At 40.9% G+C, this 20544-nt stretch overlaps 1 protein-coding gene across 13 annotated transcripts in view; it reads right to left on the bottom strand.

Moving 5' to 3' along the window:
* The window catches only part of TANC2 (tetratricopeptide repeat, ankyrin repeat and coiled-coil containing 2), a 361287-nt gene that overhangs the window by 20094 nt on the left and 320649 nt on the right, over positions 1–20544 (bottom strand). For all 13 annotated transcript variants that reach the window (XM_032429357.1, XM_032429360.1, XM_032429362.1 and 10 more), the window contains 5 exons: positions 18184–18306; positions 17382–17618; positions 9954–10139; positions 7735–7828; positions 723–856 (listed from right to left, as the gene is read on the bottom strand). In XM_032429357.1, coding sequence (XP_032285248.1) covers positions 723–856; positions 7735–7828; positions 9954–10139; positions 17382–17618; positions 18184–18306 — 774 coding nt within the window. The remainder of the gene's footprint in view (positions 1–722; positions 857–7734; positions 7829–9953; positions 10140–17381; positions 17619–18183; positions 18307–20544) is intronic.

Raw genomic sequence — 20544 nt, 5'->3', positions numbered from 1 at the left:
AATTTAAGATACCAAATGCCACGATGTAGACTAAACAATCCCACAATGGAAGCTCCAACACAAGTCACTACCTGTGCCAGTGCCATTTTATTGACCTGTAGGGGTTGCTAGTCTGCCTGTAGTGAGTATTTATGACTGAAGTGAATACAACAATAAAGTGCCTCTGATAACTCTTTTATACTGTTTGGCTTCTAGAGCCTTTTTTCTACACAAATACTTCCAAAGATTATTACCAATCTGCTTTCTTTTCCATCCTAAGTGTATAAATTAGCATTTATCCGGAATTCAAACATCTGGAAAGACTGCATAGCTAGAATTTACATACACCACGTTTTCTTTTAGCAAGTTTGAGACATCTACAAGACACCTGTTAGCAGGGATCTTTTGGGATATGAACCTTCCAGAGGACCTGTGAATATGTGGACCTGTGGATATGTGAGAAGCAGGTCACTCCATGGCCACGCCAGAAGTAGCTAGTCCTTCTATACAATATAGATCATGATGATGATTTTTTTTTAGAGATGGGCCATGATTTTGAATGTTAGGTTTCTGATATCTTCACAAAGAACGAGAATACTAATAACAAAGGCCCAAGTCCTCAAACCCGATGACTGCTGAGTAACCCAAACTTTGAGATTTTTTTTTTTTTTTTTTGCTGCTTCAGAAGTTCCTGTCTAGAACTCACCCCTACCTGAGGGACTGGAAGTAGCTACCCTGCTTACCTGCCAGTGGCCCTGGCGAACAGTGCTGAACAGGGGCACTGCCCCTCGGCGGTTTGGCTGGGCCACTGCTGCCCCCTGTTCCAAGAGCAGACGGCACACCTCCAGCTTGCCCCTGCCGGCTGCAGCTGTCAGTGCTAAGGGCAGAGAACACAGACTGAGAACAGGTGGGTCTTGCCCTCCCCAGCCCTCTGTGTAAGCATGGCAGTGTATCTGTGCTTGATTAATGTAACTGCTACTTTACCTCCAAGGATGATATTAGCTACTTTTGCCATGAAGGAATTTTTTAAAGAAAAATCATGAATAAAACCACGTTCTAGTGGGCTTACAATATATGGAGACAATTGTAATAATACATTTATTAAAAATCACCTTTGATTAAACTTACTTGGTTTCATTTTTCCCACCCAGACTGTCTTCCCTACTTTTGACTTACCTCTTTTTTTGGTATCTCTTCTTAGCTACAAACCTTTCAGGGGTGTGTACGCATGGGGGGAATGTAGAGAGAAGGGCCTTGCAGAGTAAGGTTTTTTTGTTTTATTTTTAAAGTATTTATTTAAGATTTTATTTACTTATTTGACAGAGAGAGCGTGATAGAGCACAAGTAGGGGGAGCTGCACAGGGAGAGGGAGAAGCAGGCTTCTCGCTGAGCAGGGAGCCCAACACGGGGCTTGATCCCAGGACCCTGGGATCATGACCTGAGACGATGTTTAACCCAGGTGCCCCAAGTAAGGTCTTCTTTAGAATTAGCTAGGAACCACTTCTGGCCAACCTCTACTCCTGGGCCCTTAAACCTAAAGAACCAAAGCCAGGAATGGCAGTCTCAGGTTCTTGGGCCAGTTTTCTTTTTTTTTTTTTTCTTCTTCATTAGTTGAGAGAGAAGTTTCGAGTACATCCGCAACCATTTTCATATAAGGGTCAAACTGTTCAAGGTAATAGTCTTAAAGATGAGAGAAGAGGTATGACAAAGTCTCTTCTGAATATAAAATAATGGAGTCACCAATAATAGAAATAACTATAGTGACTACAAGGGACACAACAGGGAGAAACTTAAAACATTCTTCGTTTTGTGCTATTATCAATTGTTTATGATCTCTGAGAGAGTGGAGATTCATGAGTGCCTATTTCATTCTCTGAGCACTGTGTCAATAGTAGCATGAGGGATTTGGAGATAGATTTTCTACTAAGTCCATATTTGAACAAATATATACATATATATTTCATTTGACCATGGCATCTCAAATGCATAGGTTCAGTGTTTTAAAGACTGTTTTATGACTGAAGTGAATACAACAATAAAGTGCCTCTGATAACTGATAAACAGGGACTGATAAACAGATAAACAAAGTTATATTGCTCTGGCTGGTGGAGGAGGGTGGGAAGGACGGTAAACACTGTTAGAAGGTGGCAGGAATCATGCTTTTAAAGAAAGAGGATAGAGAGCTTTGTTCCCAAACTGACTTGGACACCTGATGTGGTGGCCAGCAAGTCCTTCCTTGATCATGGCCACCTACTCCAATGGCAAATCAGAAAAAGATAGTATTTGGCAAGTGCAGATAATGTTTCAGTTTGCAAATGTTCGTAGCTAATCAGGAAAGCAACTGAGATTCAAATCAAATGGTCACTTGAAATTTTTTTCATTCAAGGGCAACTGGTGGCATTTTGTCTTTGGGCTTGGTCAAATTCATCCACAACTGATTCATATGCAAAGTAAAACTACCTGTCAAACCACTAAGATAAGCCTTCAAGTAATCTTTTCTTTCCTCAAGGGTAAGAATTTATGAAGGAAAATGTAACAGTTTTAGAAGATATATTTACTCAAACTAGATGTGTCTTGTCTTATGTGTATTTTCAGTTTTATTTTGGAACTCTTAACAGTGGCATTTCTGTCCTATTCCTCACAGCAGGCCAGAGGTTTATCTGAGGTGAGGGTCATTTCCAAGCCCTGAATGAGTGAGTACAGGTATTGATGGGTATGATTATTTACTTGACTGAGAAGTTTTGTGTCTTGTTCCTTACATCAAAGTGATCTTTGCCAACTTTATATTTCTTTTTTTTTTTTTTTAAGATTTTATTTATTTATCTGAGAGAGAGAGAGAGAACACAAGCGGGGTGGGGGGGGAGGGACAGAGGGAGAAGCAGGCTCCCCACTGAGCAGGGAGCCTGATGCGGAACTCGATCCCAGGGCCCTGGGATCATGACCTGAGCCGAAGGCAGACACTTAACTGACTGAGCCACCCAGTGCCCCAAGAACCCAACTTTATATTTCTAATAGTTCAGGAAAAAAAACCCCAAAAAACTATAACACTTTAATTCTTGGGTCAGAACACAAGAGTAGCTTAAGAACTTGACTGGAAACCATCGTGTCACACACCTTAGTTTACATGTGTATATATAAATGAGCTCTCAGTAAAGCTGGAACAAAAATAACCTGACTGGGGTCGACACTCATTAGGAACCATAAGAATCATCTTGTTGGTACCCGAAACAAATGATTTGGAAAATTTCTAACTCTTACTTTCTGATTCCATTTAAAGTAGCTATGCAGCAAACCTCACTTTTAATGCCCTGTGTATGGCGGGGGGAGGGCAAATACATTCTTTTCACAAAAGAATTTGTAGCCTGATGGAGAAAATATTGCCAGTATTTCAGAATCAAGCCTTTCACCAATGATGCCAGCTCACAGAACACTGCTGAAAACTTACAACCAGTGCCCATCTTGAAAGCTAAAACTTCTATTGTTCACTCTAACCTGGAGTTATATTGCTCTGGCTGGCGCATTTCAACTCACTGGATAACACATTTATATGAGAGGGAATGTTCCATTTGGTTGTTTTCTTTGTTGTATCATCTCTGTTGCTCAGGTTATGATGTAACTTGGTAGGAATCTCCAGCTGATAGCTGGACACAGTCATTAACACAGCTGGCCAATTTCATCTCAGAACAACACAACTATGTACAATGGGATCTGTACTTTTAAAAAAATCCAAGAGCAAAAAACTGCTTTGGCTGGATTTTATGTAAGTCTTATCAAAAACTGTTAAAACTTTTTGAAAGAAAGAAGATTAAGGTAAAGTCGGTTCTGTAAAACACACTGGTTCTTAGAGCAAACACAGCAGTTTGGAGCCAAATCTCTTCCTAAGAGACCAGTAACAGAATTTGTTCCCTAGCTTGTCAGCAGCTGATGAGATTATCTGACATAAATGGTCCTTTTTCAAAGCGAAACATCTAAGGAGTCTGAAGAGGCAGACAGGATGCAGCTCAGAGTTGGGGAAATAGCCAAAGTCGGCTTGGATGGGATGGGGATACTAAACAGAATGCGGCAAAGCAAATGGTTCTTCTGTTTATCTATTTTCAACTGTGAAAGAGTGTAGCACAGACAGGTCATGCAAGACCAATGAGAGACAGGTGGTTGGGGAGACATAAACTGATCACTGCTATCCAAAACGTTAAACATTTATTGAACTATTTGTCAGACACTGTCTCTGCTCTCAAGGAACTCAAGGTTGAGTAAGGATAACAGACAAATAAAAATTACATTGCTATCGAGTGTGTAAGTTGTATGGAGGTAACAGAGGAAGAAGTGTCTGAAAAGGTCTTCAGGAAGAGATGTTCATCTGAGCTGGATGCTGAAAGAGAAAGAGAAGACTGAGAGCAGGCCAGGCACAGGGAGAGCACGTACAAAGGCACTGAGGTGGGAGACAGCAAGTTTATTGTTATTGGAGTTACCGGAGAAGCCAGGCAATAGATAAGGCTAGAGATCATGACTGGTCTTCTTAGGCTACACTAAATAACTTCATTAATGGTACAGGTGGTCAATAAAGGGTGGTAAGGAGGAAAGTGACATCAACAAAGATCACTCTGGTGGAAGTCACAAGGGAGATGAATCACGAAAGGCTGACAAGATCAGAGATCAGGCAGTTGCAATAACGTAGGCAAAGGATGATAAGGGCATGAGTTATGGGTATCTTGTTTATTTTGTGAACTCTTGCTTCTTTTGGGTCATAGGACGGTCCAGGCCCTCCAGATTGCTAGATGATTTTTAATGCTGGTCCTAGTCTAAGCTCGTAAGACAAGGAAGAAGAGGGAGTGGTGAACAATCTAATTGCTTTTCTTCTGTACTGTTCCATAAGAAGTCTGTGAAAACCCTATGGGATGGGAGGGGGCCAGCCAGATGGTGGAGGCTGGATGTAGGCGGATGCTATCTGGAAGAATAAAGAGGCTGAAAAAGGAGGACAAAAGCAACCAGGATATTCTAGTGACCTGCTTTTAGAAAATCCGCTCTGTAAAAATTACATCTCAATTATTATTTCACTATAGGCTAAGATAAATTTCATTGATTCTAAGATGCACTTTTTTCCCTTCATATTTTTTTTAAATTTTATTTTATTATGTTATGTTAGTCAACATTCATTACATCATTAGTTTTTGATGTAGTGATCCATGATTCATTGTTTGCATATAACACCCAGTGCTCCATGCAGAACGTGCCCTCCTTAATACCCATCACCGGGCTAACCCATTCCCCCCAACCCCCTCCCCTCTAAAACCCTCAGTTTTAACATCTCTGAAACTGGGATGCATCTTGTGATTGCTGTGATAATAAAGAACTGTGTCAGTTTAATAGGCTGAGGCTTTCTTTTTTTGTAGTGGCACATAAAATAATGGCTATAGAGTTTCTTATAGTTAGTGGTGTCTTAGATTTGATATAGTAAGCGGTACAAACTGTTGGGAACATCACAACCTTCTGATTTTCCTTAGGTAAAAATTGTGTTGTTTAGACCAGGGCTGCAGGTCACAAACCTTCATTCTCTAAATAAGGGGGACATGTGTAAGATTTTGCCATTGGAGAAAACATCACAATTCACTGGGTCATTACACATTTTAAATGATTATGTGCTATAAGGTAGAAAGGAACATGTATATTTAGTAACGTTATCACGATAGATAGAAAAGCAACTCATAGTCTGTTCTATACTAGTGGGGAGGTATAGGGACATTTTTACATAGCACAGACATTATTTCCTAGAAAATTTCCTGAAGCCAAATAACGGTTTATAGATCTATAAATTGTATTACAGATGCATTTCATTCTAGCACTATTTAAACAGCATTTTATGTTTATAATGCTGAAATTATTTCATATACGTATCAAGTTAAACACAACACAATTCTGATTACAAGCCAACTGACATGAAGCTTTGATTTTTTTACAATCTTGAGATATGGTACATATTTAAATAAATTACTGTAACAAACTTTGTTGTGCATGTTAAAGTGAGATATTTAAAAAAGTCCTGAGGCCATAAAATTTTATTCTTTTTTTTGAGGAGGGGGGAGAGAGAGAGAGAGACAGAAAGAGAGAGGTGCAGAGGAAGAGGGAGAGAATCGCAAGCAGGCTCCACGCCCAGGGCAGAGCTGACACGGGGCTCAATCTCACAACCCCGAGATCATGACCTGAGCTGAAATCAAGAGTCCGAAGTCTAACCGACTGAGCCACCCAGGCACCCCCATAAAGTTTTATCCTAATAAGAAATTCATATCAATAAAAATAAGTCTTCTACTTAGTTCACTCCCCTTCTTGAACATTGTTAAGAAATCCTTTCAAGTACAGCACTAGAATATGTTTGATATTCATCACTATGATTGCTAGCCTTATAATTCCTATTCATACCCTCATCAGGCCATACTCCTTTCCGCCCTCCCCTGAGGTTCCACGTGCACGGCTGGCAACGGGAGCCTGTTGGGAGGTTCAGCAACACTGTGCCGGGCAGGGCCGTGCTGACGGGAACAGTAAAGCACCATGCCCCTTCTGCAGCTCTCAGTCACGATATACACGCTCCAAAACTGCTGGTGTCCTGGTCAGTCCCTTCCCCAAAGTCCGGCCTCTGGTTTCCCGCAGGCAAGGGTCCCAGAGATAGCAGCTGTTTCCAGCTGCACATTTTCCTTTAATCTGTCACGGGCTCTGAAGCTGCAGCTGCCTGACATCTGTTCCCTTTGGCTCTTACAGAGGGAGGGATAGGTGGAGAAGCAAATTCCTGAGCTTTGGACCATTCTACATCATGTTAAAGAAGCCGTGAATGGAAACGTCACAATCTGATAGGTCGTGATAAATTTTAAATGAATTCAAGTGCCTCCTTTATTTTTAATAACACTCTGACTCTAACTAAAAGACACACCCTCTCCGTTTAAGAAAATATTCCCCCTGAGTTGGCCATCTCAATATTGGTCTACTTCTCCTGGCAAATATGACACATATCTGTGGTGACTCTACAGTTTTCATTGCCCTGGTTTCATAACAACACATAAAAGGTTACTAATGTTTCTCCAGATGTTCCAGTTTAGACTTGGGGGAAAGACAACAATCATTTCCTGCAAAGGCCACAAGGAAGAAGCTTCTGTTTGTGTAGTAAGTACCAAGCAATATAGACATCTCTTGGCTACAGATCAAGAGGGACTGCATGGAGCTATGCCTTATAGGGTGGTACCTTCATTTTGCATCCAGATAGCAACTTTACTCAGTATATATCAGTTTAACCACATCAGACACCATGATGCCATGATAACACTTGGTTAAGCCAGAGGTGTGGATAAAAATTTAACCTCCTGGTTTACAACTGCAGGTGGAGTTACTTTGATGGGAGAAATATTTATACCTAACTGCTACAAGAATCCCATAAAAGAAGAGAGAGGCCACAACTATTTTCTGCTCTGGTTTGGCACATTGTAAGGAAACTTTCAGTCTTTTACAATTATTTGGAAACAAGAGCAGGGTAAAGTTTTGGTTGAAAGACGACTCCGGTGCTAATGATTTGGAGAATCCAAAGGGAAAGAGGATTGGAAGAAGGACATTGCTTGACTTTTTACTTTGGCTGAATCAATCTCCAGTACAAAAACCGTAAGATGGAGACTGCCAAAGGTATGCCAGAGGAAAAATCAGGGTGTGAGATGCAGAGTATCTCCACACGAACACAACACATTAATGAGAAAAGGGAGTAATGTCCACGAGAAGTACCTGTCTCTCCCCAGAGACTGTCAAAACTGTTGATCTGTGCTCGCTCTACTTCTTCTTCATCTTTTTCTGGAAGATCAAGTAGGTAGGAGACAATCTGGAACGAGAAGTTGTGTCAGTTCAAACTTCAGGTGGGAAACTATGCTACCAGCTCTGGCCTGTGAGGTCTGAAAGATGCCTGGATGACCCAAGTGTGACGCAATCGCTTGCACACAGAAGAAACCAGAACCGACTATCCCAGCAAAGAAACCCAAAGTGGCCATGATGAACATTTGTTTTATCAGGTACAGTTTATACATTTCTCTTGAACACAACTCACTTACACAGCATGTGATTTTTTAAAAATTATTTATTCCTCATCTTTAAGTTAAAGAAGCAAACCCTCATCCTCCCAATAAAAATACCAATAAAGAGAAAAAAACCAATCAATCAGTAAAAACCAGAAAACAAATATGGAGAAAACGTAGGGCCTCTATTTCATCAGAGCAATGATCTTCTTTTTTCTGCTCGGAAGTACAAGGACTGCTTTGGGGATAATAAAAGGAGAATGACTATTAATATTAAAGGAAAGTGACAGCTCTGTTTCCAGGAATTTACCTGTAGAGAGAGTTTAAAAGCCTACAGATATTAAAAATTCCAGTTTTACTTAATATTCCCTTGGTGACATACGAAGTCAGTTGGCAGGGGAGCTGTTTCACCGGTGAGCCAACGTGTTCTGGCCCCTGAAAGCGGAGCATTACATTTTCAGGAATTTTGTAAGCCGGTTATTAGATGAAGATGTTTATTAAAAATTAAATAACAAATTATATTAAACACAAAGTAAAAAATAAAATCTCACGACTTCTTAATTATTTAACTACACTCTATCTATGCTCTTGAGGTTATTCGTATGTATTGTGCTGTATGGTGGAAACAGCCCATCACGGTATGTGCTCCTACGCATCTCTTCGCGACATCACAATGGCAGCTCCGTATCAGCTGTGGTGGGAGCATTTACACCTTGGAAATTGGCAAACATTATAAATCAAGATTTGATTCAGTGCTAATGCTCCAAGAGGCTCCAGTTTAATGAATATGATTTGTATGAGGGTGAGAAGTAGTTTAACATAGATCATGTATCAGATTTAATGACAAGAAAATTATTGGGAAAAGAGCAAAAAAGATCATCTATAAATGATCAAAGAGTTGCAACCACAGGTTGGCTTCAGATATAAATTTCACAAAAATCAAGCATTCCATTAAGAGTACTGTATATTTCATTATCTGTAAACTGTATGCTACATGTTCTTCATATCAGTAAAATTTATACTAATTTTTTAAAAAGAATTTTTAATTTATTTATTTGACACAGAGAGAGAGAGAGAGAATACAAGGACAGGGAGCGGCAGGCAGAGGGAGAAGCAGGCTCCCCGCTGAGCAAGGAGCCCAATGCGGGGCTCGATCCCAGGACCCTGAGCTGAAGGCAGCCGCTTAACTGACTGAGCCACCCAGGCGCCCCAAATTTATACTAATTTTAAGTATGTATGTATGTACACACACACACACACATACTTCCGCTCTACTACACAACCCTCCGGGAACTGGATGTTCAGCATTTCCTAGCAATTATCAGTTCCATACATTTGTTACTATATTATTATTATGATTAGTAAAACAATTTAGCAAAAATACTGTTTGTATAGTGTTTAACAGCTTACAAAGCACCTTTCATACCAGCTGTGTAAAAAAGAATATATGAGACTAATTTTACTGATGAGAAACGAAGGTTCTAAGAGATTAGGTAAACTGCCCAAGGTCCAGAGCGAATGAGTAGTAAACTGGGACTTCAACCTAGTCCTTCTGAGATTTCAAATGTGGTGCTCTTCCCATTCCACACTGCCTACCCATGTGAGCACAGGTCAATAAATAATCCCCAGGAGCCGAGGGTCACTGACTATTAAATAAGGGTGGCAAGATGGGGAGGAATTGGATTAGATGATTTCCAAAGTTCTTTTCCACTCTCAAGGGCTGTATTCATAATTCTAGATATGCTGGTATTTGAGAATTCAAGCGCTTCATGGAGTTCAGTCTCCTATTCCTCAAAACAGTGACCAAAACGCTAATCCACATTAATTAGGCAGCTAATTTTGTAATAATGCCACCCTTTTCCCCGTTTCCTAGGTCCTTCAATACACAGCCTGAAAAAAACTAAAAACCCTAAACCTTATCACCTGCTTTCTTACCTCCGTGTACCCCATGCTGGCCGCAGCAATGAGGGCCTGCTGGATGGCATGGCTCTTCTTAAATACTCCTTGCTGCTGGCCGGCCATCGTCCAGTCACACTGAATCAAAAACTTGACAACCTCCAGGTGACCTCGGAGTGCAGCATGGACCAAAGCACACTGCCCATTCTTGTCCAAATGATCCACCTGAGGGGAAGGACAGAGAAATGTATGTGAACAAAGATTTGTGGCCACACTAATCCAGTCACATTGGTCCACTGCACATGACTAGACTAGAGAGAGTCACCCCTTCCCATACCCTGAATCAATCTCTGAGAAAATCTAGAAAATTCTCTCCTACTCAGGCTAGATCACTGCTGAGCTCGAACGCTGGTAGATGCCCCTCAGGGGAAAACCTCTTTTCATAAGGTCAGACTTTTGTTTTCACAGAAAAAGGAACCAAAAAACCAAAACTCCCAGCTCCAGCTTTGTTTTCCTGAGGTATATTCTCCTTTGTCCTCAAACAGTTCTTTTCAGACCAAGATTTGAAAGACTTGTAGCTCTGCTGGCACAAAAAAACTGTCTTTGAAATCATGAAAGGGAAGAAAAACATTTTGAAGCTCAAATTTTTTGGTCTTCCAAAGAAGCAAAATACCTCATATCATGAATCATACTTTTGACCACCAAGCTTTGGCAGAGGCTACTTTTTTTCTTCCAGTGGGAGGGCAGAATCTCAAAGATCTGGCCAACATGGCCAGAGGTACTTGGAGCTTAATGCTAGACTATGTTCCAATAGTGGCTTTTATGGTTGCAGTGTTGGTTGCATATTTAGGTTGAAAGAAGAGGCTGGTTAAGATCGATCTACCAGAAGGAAGCCACAAGTTTCACCAGAAGAGTAGCCTTTTCTGGCAGGTAGGCTTCCAGGGGTAGTTAGAATACTTGAAACATATAAGTTCTGCATCTGGTTCTCCCCAGCTTTAGTTCCACCAGCAATCTATTTTTTTTTCAACTTTTTTTTTTTATTATGTTATGTTAATCACCATACATTACATCATTAGTTTTTGATGTAGTGTTCCATGATTCATTGTTTGTGCATAACACCCAGTGCTCCATGCAGAACGTGCCCTCTTTAATACCCATCACCAGGCTAACCCATCCTCCCAGCCCCCTCCCCTCTAGAATCCTGTTTGTTTTTCAGAGTCCTTGTCTCTCATGGTTCGTCTCCCCCTCCGATTTCCCCCCCTTCATTCTTCCCCTCCTGCTATCTTCTCTCTTTTTTTTTTTTTAACATATAATGTATTATTTGTTTCAGAGGTACAGATCTGTGATTCAACAGTCTTGCACAATTCACAGTGCTCACCATAGCACATACCCTCCCCAATGTCCATCACCTAGCCACCCCATCCCTCCCACCCCCGACCACTCCAGCAATCCTCATTTTGTTTCCTGAGATTAAGAATTCCTCATATCAGTTAGGTCATATGATACATGTCTTTCTCTGATTGACTTATTTCGCTCAGCATAACAATCTCCAGTTCCATCCACGTCGTTGCAAATGGCAAGATTTCATTCCTTTTGATGGCTGCATAATATTCCATTGTATATATATACCACATCTTCTTTATCCATTCATCTGTCAATGGACATCTTGGCTCTTTCCACAGTTTGGCTATTGTGGACATTGCTGCTGTAAACATCGGGGTGCACGTACCCCTTCGGATCCCTACATTTGTATCTTTAGGGTAAATACCCAGTAGAGCAATTTCTGGATTGTATGGTAGCTCTATTTTCAACTTTTTGAAGAACCTCCATACTCTCTTCCAGAGTGGCTGCACCAGCTTGCATTCCCACCAAGAGTGTAGGAGGGTTCCCCTTTCTCCACATCCCCGCCAACATCTGTTGTTTCCTGACTTGTTAATTTTAGCCATTCTGACCCACCAGCAATCTATTTAACAAATGTTTACTGAATGCCTACTTTGTGCAAGGTACCACCTAGCATGAAAAGGTGAATAAGGTAGTAAAATATAGATTCTGTTCTCAAGGACTTTCAAACAAGGTAGGGGAGATGCGACCAGTGTGACAAAAACCTATCCAACAAAGGACAAAGACTGTTATAAGGAAAGTACAAGTGCAATGAAACTGGAGAGAATGCCTAACTAGAATCAGGGACAGATTCTGAAGGAAAGGTGCTATAGTCTAAATGCTTTTGTCCCCTTGAAATTATATGTTGGAATTCTCACCCCCAATGTAATGATATTAAATGGAGATGGGACGTTTGGGAAGTGAGAAGTGTCCTACTACTAAGGCCCCAGAGAGCTTGCTCTCCCTCCTCCACCACGGGGAACAGAGCAAGGTGCCGGCTGTACGCCAGGAAGCTCTCACCAGCTGCCGAATCTGCTAGCACCGCGATCTTGAGACTTAGCCTCAGAACTGCGAGAAATAAATGCTGTCTACGAGCCACTCCGTCTGAGGTATTTTGTTATAGCAGCCCAAACAGACTCAGAAAAGGTCCATCTCAACTGGCTGAGATAGGAAATGATTAACTCTAGTTTTTGTAAGGGTAAGGTACATGGAGGGCAAGTTTAAACTACAAAGTTGAGAGGGTCTTCTGGGACCAGAGCAGGGATATTTCTGAATGCCAGGCTATGTGGTCTGAATTTGAATCAGAGGTCATGGATAGTCATTGAGAATTTTCATGCTCATACTACATTCTTTTTTTTTAAATTTTATTATGTTATGTTAGTCACCATACATCATTAGTTTTTGATGTGGTGATCCACGACCCATTGTTTTTGTATAACACCCAGTGCTCCATGCAGTACGTGCCCTCCTTAATACCCATCACCGGGCTAACCAATCCCCCCTCTCCTGTTTGTTTCTCAGAGTCCATAGTCTCTCACGGTTCATCTCTCCCTCCAATTCCACCCCCCTCATTTTTCCCTTCCTTCTCCTAGTGTCCTCCATGCTATTCCTTATGTTCCACAAATAAGTGAAACCATATGATAATTGACTTTCTCTCCTTGACTTACTTCACTTGACTTACTTCACAATCTCCTCCAGTCCCATCCATGCTGATGTAAAAGTTGGATATTCATCCTTTCTGATGGCTGGGTAATATTCCATTGTATATATGGACCAAATCTTCTTGATCCATTCATCTGTTGAAGGGCATCTCGGCTCTTTCCACAGTTTGGCTATTGCAGACATTGCTGCTATGAACATTGGGGTGCATATGGCCCTTCTTTTCACTACATCTGTGTCTTTGGGGTAAATACCCAGGAGTGCAATTGCTGGGTCATAGGGTAGCTCTATTTTTAAATTTTTGAGGAACCTCCACACTGTTTTCCAAAGTGGCTGTACCAACTTGCATTCCCACCAACAGTGTAAGAGCGTTCCCCTTTCTCCACAACCTCTCCAGCATTTGTTGTTTCTTTCCCTGTCCATTTTTGCTATTCTAACTGGTGTAAGGTGGTATCTCAATGTGGTTTTGATTTCAATTTCCCTGATGGCTAATGATGATGAACATTTTTTCATGTGTCTGTTAGCCATTTGTATGTCTTCTTCAGAGAAGTGTCTTTTCATATCTTCTGCCCACTTTTTGACCTGATTATTTGTTTTTTGGGTGTTGAGTTTGAGAAGTTCTTTATAGATCTTGGATACCAGCCCTTTATCTATAGTGTCATTTGCAAATATCTTCTCCCATTCTGTGGGTTGCCTCTTTGTTTTGTTGACTGTTTCCTTTGCTGTGCAGAAGCTTATTATCTTGATGAAGTCCCAAAAGTTCATTTTTGCTTTTGTTTCACTAGCTTTTGGAGATGTATCTTGAAAGAAGTTGCTGTGGCCGATGTGAAAGAGGTTACTGCCTATGTTCTCCTCTAGGATTTTGATGGATTCCTGTGTCACATTGAGGTCTTTCATCCACTTTGAGTTTATCTTTGTGAATGGTGTTAGAGAATGGTCGAGTTTCATTCTTCTGCATGTGGCTGTCCAATTTTCCCAGCACCATTTATTGAAGAGACTTTTTTCCATTGCATGTTTTTTCCTGCTTTGTCAAAGATTATTTGACCACAGAGTTGAGGGTCCATATCTGGGTTCTCTATTCTGTTCCATTGGTCTATTCATACTACATTTTCAAAAACTAGGGGGATGAATAAAAGGTGCTTTGGCTCCTTGGAGAAATGATTAATTCCTGGGGTTGGGGCCTTAATAGTAAATGATGAGTGTGGAAAATCTGGTGATGCCAGAAAGTACCGAAATGCTCATAAAATACTTTAGCTGAAGCTGAAAGGATACAGGAGCCAACTTGAAGGGGCTCCCAAAGGCCAAATCTTGGGCAATTTGAGCAAACAAATAATAATGGCAATGGGTTAGGTCCTAGTATAAAATAAATACAGGAACCTGTAGTACTATAAAGTGAATAATTAAAAAAATACATATATAGGGGAGAAGGGACAACTCTTCCTTACATCAAAATTCTAATAAATGCTGAAGGAATGAGGGAAATAGAAAGTGTAAAAACACCATAGCAATCATTATTGCAGCAAGAATCTTTGATGGATCCTAAAATCAGTCGACAAAAGCACGAGAAACAAGGTATCTGTCTAGTCTCAAAGCATCTCCCTCAAAGATACTTCTTAATTACAAAGGGTAAAACAGTAGCTTCAGAACTGAGAAACCTGGAAGACACCATCCGAGCCAGGTGATCGAGGTTAGCATCCCCTGTGATAGGACACAGCAACAGCATACACCTCCCGAAGTGCTGCATTACAAGGACACGGCAGCACTTCTGTGGTATTCTTGCTGACGATATATAAACTCAATCTAACAACGAGAAAATCTCAAACTGAAACTGAAGAACATCCCACAAATAACTGGCTAGTATTCTTCAGTATTTTGGTGCTGATGCCGTGGGAGAGAGTCTGAGGATGGAGAAGACGAGAGGACAAAATCACAGTGAACAGTGACATTAGGAGAAGGAAGCGAGAAGAGCAACCAGACAGGCAGGGGGAGAACTAGGACTACACTACAAGTTCTGGAAAGTGCTGTATCAATACTGCCAACACTATGGGAGAGGTTTAGAGGGTGAGAAAGGACAAAAAGTTACTTTATTTGGTGGTTGGCAGTTGTCTGTGACTTTTGAGAGAGTAGCTTCAGTTGAATGCCAAGAGGTTAGGTGTTTTCTTTCTTTTTTCTTTTTTTAAAAGATATTATTTTTAAGTAATCTCCACACTGAATATGGGGCTTGAACTTACAACCCTGAGATCAAGAGTCACATGCTCTACTGACTGAGCCAGCCGGGAGTGCCCCCCCTTTTTTCTTAAAGAATATTATTTATTAGGCCCTGCAAGAGATGAAAAGAGACTTTCTCTCTCTTTTTAAAAAGATTTATTTATTTGAGAGAGAGAGAGTGCATGAGAGAGAGAGCAGGGGGAGGGGCAGAGGGAGAGGGAGGAGGAGGAAGCAGACCCCACCCTGAGCGCAACACAGGGCTCAATCTCAGGACCCTGAGATCAGGACCTGAGCCAAAATCAAGAGTCAGACGCTTAACTGACTGAGCCACCTAGGTGCCCCAAGACTTTATCTCTTTTTAAAAGACTTTCTCAGTTTTAATTCTCATGGTGACCCCATTAATCCTTTTTATAGATGAAAACAGTGAGACTGAGAGGTTAAATGACTTGTCCAAGCCCTCAGAGAAAGGAAGTATAAATGGAGACTTTGACCAAGTTGTGTTTGATCCCAAAGTTTATGATTTTAATGACATAACGCCTCTTTCTCTCATGGAAGCCAGACTAAAAGTGGTTAAGGGGCAGTAAGGAAGCAGAGGTGGCAAGTAGAGAGGACTCTTGGGGTAGGACTGGTGGACATGGAAGGGAAGAGATGGGACCGCAGCTCTGGTCAGCAGGAGAGAGGGCAGCTGCTTTTTTGGGTTATAGGAGACATTCATCGGTTTGTTGAGAATTTATTTTTTATTTTTAAAGATTTATTTATTTATTTACTTGTCAGAGAGAGAGAGTGCGTGCACAGAAGCAGAGGGAGAAGCAGGCTCCCTGCTGAGCAGGGAGTCCGATGCGGGGCTTGATTGGAGAACCCCAGGATCATGACCTGAGCCGAAGGCAGACACTCAACCAATTGAGCCACCCAGGCGTCCCGGTTTGTTGAGAATTTAGGAAAAGAGTGAAACGAATTGTGAGAGAAAAGCAACATGTAGAGAAAAAAAATACAGGTGGAGGCAAGTGCTTTGGGAAGGAAGGTAAACACTTCCTTCTCTGAGGCAGATGTGAAGTGAGTGTCGGTAAGGATTAACGGAGTTTTGAGATGGAGGCACATGAAGATGAACTCAATCTTGGTAATGTAGGAGGCCAAGAGGTGTGGCAGGGTGTGGAGAAGAATGCAAATGATTTCCATATCTGCTCTGGGGAAAACAGAGATGTATGGAATCGTAACTGGGCAATAGGAAAGACCCAACTGAGATGAGAATATGAATTCACAGCAGTAGTAATAAAGCCCAGTTGTTCTGTTTTTAGAGATGTTCATTCAAATGAATAGGACATTATAGGTGGACATTATAAGTCTGTGTCACAGTAGACACCTAGGGGTCTGGAATTTCACTGAGAGTCTCAGGTTCCAGTTCTCAAAAGTCTCGAGTCCCCCTTTCTTCCCTGGTGAGAACACTGGACACCTCAGAACGAGGTCACACATATTACTTATATTTCAGTGCAAAACCACCCAAATCCTCAGTCTGTTTTCAAGACTGAAACAAAATACCACAAGGCTACAATTTTCCCCAGAGGCTTACATTGTTGAGACCGGCATTTTTCTTTTCACCAAAATTTTGAAATTGAGTTCTTTTATATCAGCAGCTCTTGAGATACTATAAAGCAAACACTTTTTCAGAAAGGTCTTCAGAGAATTAAAGTTCACTAGCAGATACACTGCTGAGTACCTCTGGTGGGTTTGAGTATAAACAGAGTCATGTTCTCCTCACACCTCTATGATGCTGGTCTTCAAGGCTAGGGTGAGGGAGTCTGGCCTCTGTTCTTACCTCCAGGGCTAACTTCTCTTCTCTACACATGAAAGGCTGTGGGCACAGTTCAGTTCTGACTTCCCACTGCAGTCTCTTTGCTCCTTCACTTCTCCTTCTTCCCTCTGTCCTCAGTGGAGAATTCCCTGGTTGTTAGGTGGGGACTTTCTGTGGCTGCTGATAATGCAGTTTCCTCAGTGCCCCCCAAGGGCTTTAGAACCGTGTCCTGCTGTGGTGCGGAAGGGGCAGTGGCAAGTGGGCCAACACTGGGACGTCCGCACAGCCAGTACTCCCCGTGATCTGCGCCCTACTGGGTTTGATGTGCTCTGCCTAGACTCACGAGGTGACACAGGAGACAAGGAAGACTCCACGGCAGGGAGGAAGAGAAAGGGAGGACAGGCAAAGCAGCGGAGTGGGGCAGCCGTTACCTGGGCACGCTTCTTGCACAGAAGTACAACGATGCTCAGGAAGCCAGCCGCCGCTGCATAGCCCAGAGGGGTCAGGCCGCTTTCAGAAGAGGCATCCACATTGGCCCCAAACTCCAACAGAAGGGCCACCATTTCTGTGTAACCAAGATGAGACTGGACACACAGAATTGGAGCATTATTTAAAACCTCTGTCCGGTAATTAATGTTGGCACCTCCCAAAATCAGCAGTCGGCTGACCTAGAAATAAGTATATAGAAATTACACTCAGGCAAATTTCAGTTGCATCCTTTCAGTCATCTTTAATTAAGTCATCTGGGACCCCACAACAGCACCTAGTAGCACTTAGTAACTGCTTTATTTTATAATCTTCACTTGTTCCTTTTTTGATACCGTGCCTTTAGAAAGGGTTGTGAAATGTCTCCTTTCCACGAACTGCTCAGTCATGAGAGCAGACGCCACCCACACTACAGTGCGGAACCCAGCCTCTTCTGAGTGAACTGTTGGTCAGAAAAGCTCCTACCCGAACAAAACCCACCTGAGATCAATTTACTGCCTAGAAGCAGGAGGACCTAATCCTATAAACCAGAGCAGGCTTATAGAAGGTAGTAGCGCAATAGGTCTGGTCTTCAATTCACAGAACAAAATGCAACAATTTCAAATATATTAGATTATCAGTAAAAGGCTGACTGATAGGAGATAGTCTAAGGTTAAGTCAAATATCAGTTAAATAGCCACTTAAATGTCCCAATTTTATTTCTGCACAGCTAATTCTTTAATCTATCTGTAATTCACAAGCATCTACCTTTATATTTGGAGTGTAGAGATTTCGTAAAGATGCCAATGCCATGGAAAGACCTTCTGTGCTATAGGAGATCCAGAGACCTTGGAGGATGGAAGATGACACACCAACTTTTTTACTCAAACCCTGAAAAAGAAATAGAGACAGTTAAATTATTAGCCCAGCTGAAGAGTACCATGAGTAGTGAGTGGCTTCTAGGTTTGTTGTACTAAGAAATGAGAATGGAGTCTTGCCCTAACTACGTCCAGGCCCAGCAAAGCCAATCCAAGGAAGGAAGATACTAATGAAGTCTGGCACCTAATAAGCGAATCTGGGGAGGTATTCTCTTAAAAAAGTTAAGCTACTTCTGCCTGCTTTGTTCCTGGAAATGCCGGTTGTTCTTGCCTAGAATACGTACGTATGTCCAAAACAGCAATTCATGGCCAACCTTGTTTCATTTATACTCCTGACCCTATTCTCCTTTCCCCATCACTGAATTATTTGGAAGCAAATCCCAGACATCTTATCAGTTAATATACAACTATTTCAGTAAACGCCTCTAAAAAGATAAGGGCTCTTTTTAAGACAAAGCCCAACATCATTATGATACCTAAAATTAACAAGGATTCTATAATATGAAATATCCAGTGTTCAAATTTCCTTGACTGTCTCAAAAAAAGAAATAATTTTTTTTCTAAATTGTAATCCATAAAAGATCCATATACTATAACCAATTTTAAAACACTTTAAAAACGTAAAGGGAAAATGAGATTTTCTTCTATTAATTTTTTAAACAAAATATTGTGCACATATTCCATACATGTACACATGCTTTTGCCTCATTCTATTTCAAGAGAGATATAGTAGTAGTCCATTATATGGATGTATCATAATTTACTTACAGATAAGTTAGGTTCTAGAGCTCACCTCTACCGTAGATCCTAGAAAACCAGGAAACTTAGCTCTGATTCCCTCTTTGGGCCTCAGTCTCCTAATATGGACTATGTGTGAGCCTCACCAAGATCTTTTGAGGAACTGTAAACTATATTAACCAATTATACAGAAAAATCATTATAAATTGATATTTATAGTTCAACAGAGGAAGCTTTTAGTAATGGAAGACAAGCTCTATATATTATGGTTTAAGGAAAAAAAGAAAGGGAATCCAACATTTATTCAGTATCTGATGTGTGTCAGGTTCTATGCTAGGGCCTTTTCATGTTAGCTTCTTTAATCTCCATGATAGTTGAATTTATTACTATTTTTATATAGGAGGAAACAACCCAGAGAAGGCTAAGTAATTTGCCCAAAGTCCTACAACCATTAAAAAGTGGAGCTGGAATTAGAAGCCAAGTCCTTTTAACTCTAAAGTTCATGTTCCTTCCATTAGACCAAGTTAAACCTGAGCCAGGACTTTAATTCTGAATTCTTAGCTGGAAAAGTAGCAACTAAAATAAACAAAGCAGCTGATCGCTGGCTTCTCCCTTTACCTTTAATTCTGAACCATTCTCCACCCTTGAGTGCCTTCTCCAAAATTGTCCTTTTTTATCCTAGACAATCTGATCTATTCCTATGGCTTTGCTCTTATGATTTCAACTAAGCATTATTCCTTTTCTTTTTTTTTTTTTTTTTGCATTATTCCTTTTCTAACTATGATATTTAAAGCACAACTATGACTATGACCTGTAACAGTTAACTTTCTCTTAAACACTGACTTAACATGAAATTCCTTAGATATTTTCACTTAATCCACAGAATATTATAAAGATTATCCTACAGAAGAAGAATGCTGGACCAGTGTTTATTAAAGTCACACAGCAATTCTACTTTTGCTCAAGGTCTCCAGCATCAGAGGGAGTTTAGAAAATGTTGTATTTTAGCTTCTCAGAAAGATATAGCAACTCATTCCTCTGCTCAGGGCCTCTAAGTATATGGGTTTAGTTTTCTCGAATATAAATTGCTTCTTTTTTTCTGTGTGATACCCAGGACAGTTTTGGTCATTTAAAGATACCAAAGGAATTTTAAATGAGAAAGCCTAAGATGTTCAGAGAAAAGGTGGATGTTCCCAGAATACCAAGTCATAATTTTTGCTCAAGGGGACTTGGGTGTACTTCTGGTAATGGTGGGTCTAAACTGGATCCTGCTAAGGACAGCTAGGAAAAACTACAAAATTTAAAAATTATCCTCATTGGAGACATGGGAGGAATAACAGGTTGGAGAAGAATTACTAGACCAAGTAAGGATAGGATGGAGCCCAGGAGAGCAGTTTAGAGCTACTTTTCTCCTCGATGTGTTTGCCAATTCTGCAGAATTAGCTAGGAGTACTTTGTGGTTTTTTTTAAATTTTTTATTGTTATGTTAATCACCATACATTACATCGTTAGT

The sequence above is a fragment of the Phoca vitulina genome, unplaced genomic scaffold (assembly GCF_004348235.1).
Source record: "Phoca vitulina isolate PV1807 unplaced genomic scaffold, GSC_HSeal_1.0 scaffold41, whole genome shotgun sequence".
Taxonomy (NCBI): domain Eukaryota; kingdom Metazoa; phylum Chordata; class Mammalia; order Carnivora; family Phocidae; genus Phoca; species Phoca vitulina.
This window is presented reverse-complemented; position numbering and strand designations above follow the sequence as displayed.